Source organism: Bombyx mori, chromosome 24 (genome assembly GCF_030269925.1).
Source record: "Bombyx mori chromosome 24, ASM3026992v2".
In the NCBI taxonomy this organism is placed as follows: Eukaryota; Metazoa; Arthropoda; class Insecta; order Lepidoptera; family Bombycidae; genus Bombyx; species Bombyx mori.
The window spans coordinates 1,209,792-1,220,335 of record NC_085130.1 but is presented as its reverse complement, the minus strand read 5'-3'; the positions used below and the strand labels follow the sequence as shown (position 1 = coordinate 1,220,335).

Here is a 10,544-nt window from a genome sequence, read left to right as displayed (position 1 = left end):
AGTATACCAAATTTCGAGTTAATCCGACATTTTGAAGGGGGTCAAAAGCATATTCAAAGATTCCGTTACATACTAACATACATACAACCTACGTCTGAAGCTAATAAAAGCGTATTAATATACGCTGCTGTTATAATAAGTACAAAGCGATTTGAGTTATATACATTTGTAATTTAGAAATGAGGAAATCCGTTAATAAACTTGTGGCAATGGGCGGGGTCAGAAATGTCACTTGTTGGGGCTTAAGGGCCCATGAGTGGGGACGAAATGCACCCACAAGGTCGCGGAAGCGCACTCAATACTGCACAAGTGCACAATCTCAGTGCTATGACTCAGACGACATCTTGCATAACCTGATGCCCTAGTGCGTGTGATTGTTATTTCGTTACTTTGTAATTGTAAAACTCTACTATAAATAAGCATTTTTTTTCAATCGTGATCAGGTAGGTAAAAGCGATATTTTATTTCTTGTCCTTAACAGAATTATTTTCTGCTTTATTTATACGTTCGACTCATGGAAATAGTCTGATGAAAAAATAATCTAACATTACGTGTTTAACATCACTCACACAATCTATCCTATATAAAGCGGTTTGATATCAAACATAGTATTACAACAGCAACGGCTTCAGACCGGCAAGGTTGTCTATTTAGCTATGAATTTCAATGTCCTTTTTACAACAAAAACCTTATCAAGCAATTTGTTCCAGGTTACTAGTGTCATCTAGCGTCGAGCAGAAAAATGATCAGCATAATGTCGGCCCAATTGGTGTTGGTGGCGCTAGTTTCGCTGCAATGCGGCCTCAATGCGAGCGCTATTGATAGCACGAAATTGGACAACAGCCTATCCAGTGGTAAGTGTTTTTTTGTATAACGTATGCGTACAGTACGAAAATAATTCAGTACTGTTTATTAGTGTTTGTAAAAAGTTAGAACAAAATGTTTTTGTAAAAACATTATTTTAGCGCCATCTGTTAATGGAAATACAAAATATCCTATTTAAATGCAATTATTGAAATGGCACAATTTATTTACTTTAAAGTATAAAAATTCTATTTAAAATAATGAAACAATGATATCATCACTTAAGTAGATCAAAATATCACTTGAATGAAACATATTGTTTTTTCATTACATTTTATAAATAAATGCCTTCATATCCAAGCGTCAAAATGTTGAAAATGTTCTGTTTTCAAAAAGATAACTCAATCTAAAAGTAGGTATCGGTGAATTTCTATAAAATTTTATTCCATACAATTTAATATGTCTATATTTTATGTATGAAGCTGATAATTTCTCCGAATCGACTTGCAAATAGCCCGGCCGGTCACATTACATTATAAATTTAAAACGGATTTAGATTTAACAATAAAAAAAAAACTGTGTTCCATTTGATCTTGTCACCAATATTCAGTGTTATCATACTTTAAAATTAACTTTTTTCTGCTTTGACTTTCAAAAGTGTTTTTTTTTGTTAATATTGTTCTACTAAATTCTTAACCATAGACGGAAATACATTTCAGCTATAGGTAATATTATATATTGTGTGTATTTAAGTAACAGAAGAGCATTTTTTTCATGCCCCAAATATTCAATCTGTACTAATATTATAAAGCTGAACAGTTTGTTTCTTTGAACGCGTTAATCTCAGGAACTACTGGTCCGATTTGAAAAATTCTTTCAGTATTAGATAGCCCATTTATTGAGGAAGGCTATAGACTATATAACATCTCGGTAAGACCAATGCAAGTGGAGCAACAATAAAGAATGTTTCAAAATAGGGTTTTAAATAGCTCCTTAACATTCTATAATTCAAAAATATCTTCACTTTCTACGTAAATTTATTATTAGATGGGTGGACGAGCTCACAGCCCACCTGGTGTTAAATGTTTACTGGAACCCATAGACATCTTCAACGTAAATGCGCCACCCACCTTGAGATATAAGTTCTAAGGTCTCAGTATAGTTACAACAGCTGCTCCACCCTTCAAACCGAAGCGCATTACTGCTTCACGGCAGAAATAGGCAGGGCGGTGGTACCTACCCGAGCGGTCACAGCCCACAGAGTCTTTCTTTAAAGATAGTGATAAGCACGCGCAAGCTTTGATCGTAGCCCCTCATCTAATTAATAATACCTCTTTAGTTGTAGTGTAGTAAAAATGACAACATTCTTCTCGGCTTACCCCTGATTGACCCCATTATCAACGGTTAGCATCAGTTAGGAACACGAAACCTTGTTATTTCGCCTTCAGTAATTAGATATTAATCGTCCATTAATTAATCTATCTATAAATATAAAAATGAATTGCTGTTCGTTAGTCTCGCTAAAACTCGAGAACGGCTGCACCGATTTGGCTAATTTTGGTCTTGAATTATTTGTGGAAGTCCACAGAGGGCTTAAAAGGTAGATAAATATGAAAATGCTGGGAATTAAATAGAAATAACAATTTTGTTTTTCCTTTGATGTATCCCCCGTCGGAGGGATTCCTTTTGTTTGTTTTAAGTTTATTTAATACAAAAGTTTAGGTCTTTTATTTATCGTTTGAGGCACTACGAAGTCTGCCGGGTCAGCTAGTATCTGATATAAATGAGGAAACTGTTTTAGTATGTTTAAAGATTACTGCAAAAGTATTTGTCAAAGTTATTTTAGTGCCGTTGTTACATGACTAATTGAAAGTGGAGCCATCAGCAAGTTGTATATAAGCAAGCAGCTATAATATTAGGCGAAGTTTGCTGTTTCACCATATTTTATTTATATTTTTTATTGCTTAGATGTGTGAACGAGCTCACAGCCCACCTGGTGTTAAGTGATTACTGGAGCCCATAGACATTTACAACGTAAATGCGCCACCCACCTTGAGATATAAGTTCTAAGGTCTCAAGTATAGTTACAACGGCTGCCCCACCCTTCAAACCAAAACGCATTACTGTTTCACGGCAGAAATAGGCAGGGTGGTGGTACCCACCCGCGCGGACTCACAAGAGGTCCTACCACCAGTAATAATGTGACCAGTAATAATAATGTTTTCCACAGCGCCTTCCGTTCCCAAGCGTAGGGTTCTGAAGAACTTCGCGCATATATCGCAGGCGCCTCCCGACACCGTGCATCATACCACTGGCTCGCAATTAGAGCTGGAATGTCTGATCATAGGGAAACCAGCGCCGATCGTCGAATGGCTGAAGAACGGGGAACCGATAGAGGAAGTAAGTTATTGGCTAAGCCCATATTTTCATAAGATTTGGAACTCTGTAAACTTATGTGATCCTAGTCACTATAGAGCAGTGTGGCACCATTTGGCCGTTGTAACCAAACTTGAGACCCTAGAACTTATATCTCAAGGTAGGTGACGCATTTACGTTGTAGATGTCTATGGGCTCCAGTAACCACTTAACACCAGGTGGGCTGTGAGCTCGTCTATCCACCCAAGCAATAAAAAAAAAATTTGGCTGGTGGTGGCATCTCAAGGTATATAATAATAATAATAATATAATGGTAAAAAAAGCGTGGGGGTGCTTTGAATTCAATGCTATTGAATTGGCATCGGTCCTTAATAAGAATGCCAAATTTCGAGTTAATCCAACGTTTTGAAGGGGGTCAAAATCATGTTCAAAGATTCCATTACAACAAATTTCCATACATACGTCTGAAGCTAATAAAAGCGTAGGTATTAAAAAAGAACATTCCCGCTTGATATTTGGAAAATAATTTTCTAGATCCTTCTCCAGGATTGCATCGTGGCGTTCAGGAAAAACGACTTTTCTTTTTCCTACCTATGCTGATAGCCTTGAGAGGCTATTTCAGCTTCGCCCTAACGTTTGTAGGTGAGCTCACGGGGCTCAAACCTGACGACGATGCTAACACGAACCCTAGCAAGAGTCGTGCTTCGCAGAATCTACCACCGGATCAGAAACGCGACCCACTGAGAAGATCCGGCGAGAAACTCAGTGGGCTGTGTCTGAGAGTTAATTTACTCGTCGAGCCCTTCGTCGCAAGCGACGGGTTCGACGAGAACGGTGACCGGTGCTTGAAGTACCTAGAAGCACCGTTAGTGGATCGGGAGGATCCGAGATGACGTGTTTTGGGCGACGTCGACTGCTTTCCATTCTGTCCGCAGGATCGGGAATGGACAAAAAAATACAGCGTGAAGGTACTGATCGATTTATTTTTTGTTTAGTACGAAGAGGCAACTAACGAAGTCATCCTGACCGACCCGGAGAGCTTCGCCAAGATCGTCAGCAAGCTGGTCGTGGTCGCTCCCACTGATGGCGACCGGTATACCTGCGCGGCCAGCGCGGGGCTCAAGCGAGACAGCGCCACCACCACTGTGTACACTGACGGTGAGTAGAGCTCACGGAAGCACACGAGGGAATTTTGGTTTTTTTTTTGTTTATTGCTGAGATGGATGGACGAGCTCACAGCCCACCTGATGTCATCGTGGTTAACGGAGCCCATAGACATCTACTACGTAAATCCATCACCCACCTTGAGGCATGAGTGCTAAGGTCTCACTTTTAACTATGGCTGTTCCGCCTTTCAAGCCGAAACGCATTACTGCTTCACGGCAGAAATAGGCAGAGTGGTGGTACCTACCCGTGAGTACTCACAAGACGTCTTAGCACTATATATGTTATAATATAAATACGAGGTTTTTTTGCAAATTTTTTGATTTGCCGGTAGATTTTACTAGAACGCAATTCAATGTATTTCCTTACATTATTATTGTATAATTAGCTGTACCCGTCCGCTTCGCTGGGCATTTAAAATTAACATTATTATTTCTCACCCCGACAAAGATTCTCATAATTAACGCCCCCGCAACTGGTGTAGGGAGTCCAACACTCATATAAATATTAGCCAATCCATTATGTACATGTATTTTCTACATGGATACCAAGTTTCAAGTCAATCGGATGCACGGTTCAGTAGTTATAACGGAACATCCGTAAAAACCACTGTAGATTTATATATTAGTATATATGTATTAGCCTTGACGATAAGACAACATATAGCATTTTTTTGGTACGTAGGTTTGCAATAAAACATAACAAAATGAATCGTTGTATTAAAATATCTTATTCAATTTAAAATCAAAACTAAAGTTAATACATTATAATGTATCGTATATCGTATAATGTATCGTAATATTATGCGGTTAAGTTTCTAGATCCTTCGACGTTACTTGCCTAACCAGTCTCGGCCTCTTCAGGTGACGAGGAGGACTTATTAAGCTTGGAGAAGCTTCTCTTCAAGCCCATCAAGCCCACAATCACTCTGCACTACAGCGCGGTCTTCCAGAACATCGGGACCGACCTGCTGCTTCCCTGCAGGGTGTTCAGCTACGCCAAGACCCAGGTGTACTGGCAATATGGCGACAACAACCTGGTCTACGAGACCTTTGGCAGGATAAGAGTAAGCGTTGAATGACGATATAAATTGTACTTTTTTTTATGATTGAGTGTACTGGTGGCCCTGAGGCCTTTCCAGTTTCACAAGGACAGGTGGGCGAGCAAGGGCTCAGCCAGGAGGGGTAGGATTTGCTAACAGCTACCCGAGCGCCTCCGAAGGAGACCTAACAGCTCAAGAGTAGCTGCTTCGCGAATGAGTAAATTGTTCTAGATGCAGCTTGTATTAATTGCTTATTAACGTGCCGCCACTTCGCCGGTAACTACATTCCCGATCCTGCGGACAGAATGTGCTTTTAGGTACCGGTCATCGTTCTCGCCGAACCCGTCGCTTACGACGAAGGGCTCGACGAGTAAATTAACCCACAAACACAACCCACTGAGTTTCTCGCCGTATCTTCTCAGTGGTTCGCGTTCCCGATCCGGTGGTAGATTTTGTGAAGCACGGCTCTTGCTCGGGTTCGTGTTAGCAACGTCGTGAGGTTTGAGCCCCGTGAGCTCACCTACTAGTTAAGGTTACGCTGAAATAGCCTCTCAGGGCTATCAACTTACGTAGAAAAAAAAAAGCTTATTAACGCTTCCGTGAAAATTTCTTGTTGATTAATTACCTGGAGTGAATTATCGGTGTAATTGTATTGTGGCTCACATTAAAGTTTCGGATTCATGCGATAAAGTGTAATTAGATTCGCGGAAATTCATTTACGTAAAGCAATGTGAGACGCCATGTTTTTTAGTGCTTCCCGCGCATTTTGTTGAATAGCTTATGTTGCTTTTGATCGACTTGTTGACTCAGTGGATTTTAGCCCTGACTTCGAGTTGAGCACGGGCTCGATTCCCGATAATTACCATCATTTCTGGAGGTTTCTGTTTAATATTGAGGTGATTTGCTTTCTATTTACGCGAAAATTGATGGGACTATATTTTCTTCTCAATCAGGTGCTGCCGTCCGGGGACCTGTACATCAGCGGCCTCAAGTGGTCCGACATGGGCAACTACACGTGCGTGGCTAAAAACATTTACGGCAAGGACACCGGTTCCACCTTCATTTACCCGGTCAAGCCAAGCAAGTAGAAAAGGTACTTTTAATTTGATGATAGCGCCATCTATCCGTAAAATATACAACCTAGCTATTTTAAGTAAAAACTTTACTTAAAATATTCTTATAAAAAACTCTTTAACGCCATTTTAATTTGAAACTCATTGAAACGAAAGAGCGAGTAAAAAAAGGCAAATTTAAATATCCAACCGTGAAAGGGTATTTGGTTTAAGCGACATTTTTACAACTTCACTGGAGTGCTGTACGGAGTTTGGAAAAAATAATATAACAAAAAAACTTCTTCAGCTATTTGAAAGAAATTGTACGGAGTCAACTTAATTGTAATTCAATAAAAAACATTCAATTGTTGATCTTAATCAAAAAATAAAAAGGCCCTTTAATTACACAGATACCTAAATGTCGCGTATTAAACCAAATTTTAGCCTTTTAACTCTCGATATATTTAGCCAACGAGATAATTTGACAAAATAGTCTTGAAAGCTTCAGTTTTTTCCACTATCTATCTCTGAGAATGATTCTTCAATGACATTGCTTCGTTTGACTTTCATAATGTTACAACCAAATACCTAATTTATATACAACGCCATCTATTAGCAAGTACTAGTCAACCGTTTTTGTTTAATTTTCGAACAAATTTATTCTCTCTTTTCAGGAAAATAAATATGTACGACCACGCCAATGCCCGCCGAAAGTTTCAAAAGAAATCGATGTTCCTACTTTTTAAGTATAATATTATTAATTACTGTTAAATTATTGTGAGTCACTAAGTTTATTTTAATTTATTAGTTTGAAAATACATTTGTACTTATGTCCGAGATTAGACGAAATTAATTTTTAGTTTATACGTTGTTTTTATTTAAACTTATTGTTAAATAATTAATTACGTACATAAAATTTAGACGAATGTTGATTATAATGATCTTCTGTGATTAAAATAAATGTTTTATAACGCGAATACATTCCTTTTTTATTTTCCTCTGAGCAGTAACAGAACTTATCTTTTAATTTGATATAGTGATAATTTAAGACAATGTGAATTTTTTATTTATTGGTTTCATCGGAAATATTTAAAAATACAACAAAATAATAAGCAGCATGTAGCGCCATCTGCTGATGAAAATCCAGGACCATAGATGTATTAATTCTGTATTAACCTCTTACAAATATATGTAGTCCTGGTAAAATGTCTTCCGAAATCAATGCAGACTGAACCTTATACAATTAAAGTTAAAAGTGAGGAAGCAGAATACAAGATAGCGAATGAATGGGTAAAACGTAGACTGGTTTGGCGAAGTAATAAATTGGATTTAATAATACTCTTCTTAAGCCATGTGGTCCTAGTATTGTCAGTTCCGAATCTTTCTAGAACGTTTGTTGTTTATATTGGATTTTCTTTTTCCTTTTTTATAATTCTTTTTTTCTTCTTATTATTTACCTAAAATTGGGATTGATCAAATTAATTAATTAATAATTAAAATCAAGTATATACCTACATACTTCTCAAATACTATTGAACAAGATATGATAAAAGAAATTAATTTTAAAAAGTAGTTTATTTTACTGTATTCTTTCTTCGTCTTATAATCGTCTTAAAATCTGAAAATTACATAGCAAGCTTATGTGATCCTAGTAGGGAAATCCGAGATCTGGCTGTTCCCAGTTAATCCCGACCTAATCTTAAAACTCCATCCAGAGATTCCAGAAAACTTTCTGCTGTTTAATTCCACAGTATAAACACAGATGGGGCTGCTAACTGTTCGCTGAGAACTCTTCGTAATTCTGGGCGCCTAGTACAAATGGTTCCCTATCCGCGGTTGAAGACCTATCCACAGATTGTTTTGAGTGACCGTAATAATATTAAACCAAAGATAGCTCGTGCGTCGTCACTAGCTCAATGTACTTCATTACTTATTTCGCGTCAGACATAGTCGTTTTTCTAGATGGATTGTGAATAGATTGCTTGCATAGTTGTATCGCCCTTTAGATAAGGCATTTACACTTGACTAATCGGCAACCCAGAAGTTATTCTAATACTGGAACCTCGGCTTAGTTTAACAGCGACACTCTTTTTGGTGTCCATGGTCATCTAGTTGACCGTTTGTCTATCGGGTAACAAAACGATAAGACACTAACAAACATAGTTGCAAAGAAATCGTTTTGTGTACGACATAAATAACGAAAAATTATATTACACATTAACGTTATATTTGTTGATGTAATTATTATTTGAATGTAGCAATAATAATTGTAATTTTTAGCTTCTGACACTGTTATTACTATCCATTACCTCTTATTCTTACAGATCTAAGTGATTATCTGATATGTAAAATCTTATCTGATGTAAAAAATTTGATGTTTTTATGATCGGATTTACATGAGAAATACTTTACAGTACTAGCATTTTGAATAGAATTTTATTAATGACCGATAGCCCTACATTACTCAAATTGCAATTGTACGGTTATTGAGACTTGATTGTGTAAAAAAAAACACAATTAGTCGTCTATCATCAACGAAATAGCAGAAGTTTGTATAAGGGCTGGACATGGCTTCGAAAAGTCTGAGTACCAAATTTTAATTTTTTCATGTCATTTTCTTTCGTTTCATTATATGAGCCGTAGTTTTCTATAAGAATCTCGAATCTCGACGTATCTGGCCTGGCGCTATAAGGGTACAGGAACTAACAGACATCACAATGCCGTCTACCTCCAAGCATCCATTGTATAAAAACTGCCCCACTCTTCAAATTGAAAAAAACTATGTCTTCGCGCCAAAAATAATAAGATATTAATGTGGTCTTAAAAACAACAAGTAAACGCCGGTTTGCGACCGTTGTGAACTTAGAGAAAGCTATAGGTAATAGTTTCTCCGGAGAATTCTTTATTCGCTTTTAACGATACTTAAAGGAACAGATTATAGATTTATATAGACCACAACACAGTCTCCGGTATTGTCAACTCATTGTCAAATGATGATAATAATATATTTTTTTCTTCCTACCTAAGCCGAGAGCCTTGAGAGGCTAAATTAGTAGGTAAGCTCACGGGGCTCAAACCTGACGACGTTGCTAACACGAACCCTAGCAAGAGCCGTGCTTCACAGAATCTACCACCGGATCGGAAACGTGACCCACTAAGAAGATCCGGCGAGAAACTCAGTGGGCTCAAATGATGACATAATTGAAAGCCACGCATTTATCAATCAAAAAACATATTTTTTATAATGTTTAGAACTTCACTGCACGACTCGTAAATTATAAAAGCGTCTCCTTTTAATTCGACTGTGCATCTAGCGACCTCTATCTGCTAGTTACACAACAAGCGAATGGTAGGGCAAGTGAAATGCCCATCCCTAGATGGCATTGATCGAACATGTACTTAATAAAGTACACCACTGTCTAGTTATGCGATCCTGGTAATTTTTAAACAAAATCGATGTCGTGCCTACGTTGCCTGTTTGTTGTTTTTGAAGCTCGAAAACTTTTTTTTACTGTTTGTTGAATGGATTTGTTTTATTTGTTTCAACTTGATGAATCGAAAAAACTACACCAAAAAAAGTTCTGATTTTACAATAAACCTGACAATCTATAAAAAAAAATCTAATATAAAAAAATAATGTAGAAGGTTTCGTGTCAATTTTTTCTCTTCAATAGTTTGTACGTGCTCCGCTTGATTTTTTTTTGCTTCGTTGGGTGGACGACCTTACGACCCATCTGATGCTAAGTGGTTACCGGAGTCCATAGAAATCTGCAACGTTAACCTTGAGACTTGAGTTCTAAGGTCTCAGTTTTTACAGTAGAACAGCCGCCCCACACTTCAAACCGAAATGCATTACTGCTTCACGGCAGGAATAGGCAGGGTTGTAGTACCTACCCGTGCGGACTCACAAGACATCCTACCACCAGTAAAAATTCATAATAATATTAATGGGTGGGGCTTCGCCAACACCCAAGACTAATGCCAAAGGAAATGTTAGAATCGCCCCCGAAATACAGGTGGATATTAATTATTAAGATTGGCAAAATTCCTGTTACGAAGACAATTATGAACAATTACAACTGGTGGTAGGACCTCTTGTGAGTCCG

At 37.7% G+C, this 10,544-nt stretch overlaps 1 protein-coding gene across 1 annotated transcript; it reads left to right on the top strand.

Annotated features, from left to right (window-relative positions):
* Positions 1-613: 613 nt before the first annotated feature.
* Positions 614-7,412, top strand: IBP2 (insulin-related peptide binding protein; the record flags this gene model as incomplete). The annotated part of the gene is given in 7 exon segments (NM_001252420.1): positions 614-641; positions 711-854; positions 3,035-3,204; positions 4,176-4,338; positions 5,208-5,410; positions 6,340-6,479; positions 7,113-7,412. Coding segments are annotated over 5 exon segments (783 nt in total), but the record flags the coding sequence as incomplete, so codon positions are not given.
* Positions 7,413-10,544: the final 3,132 nt, after the last annotated feature.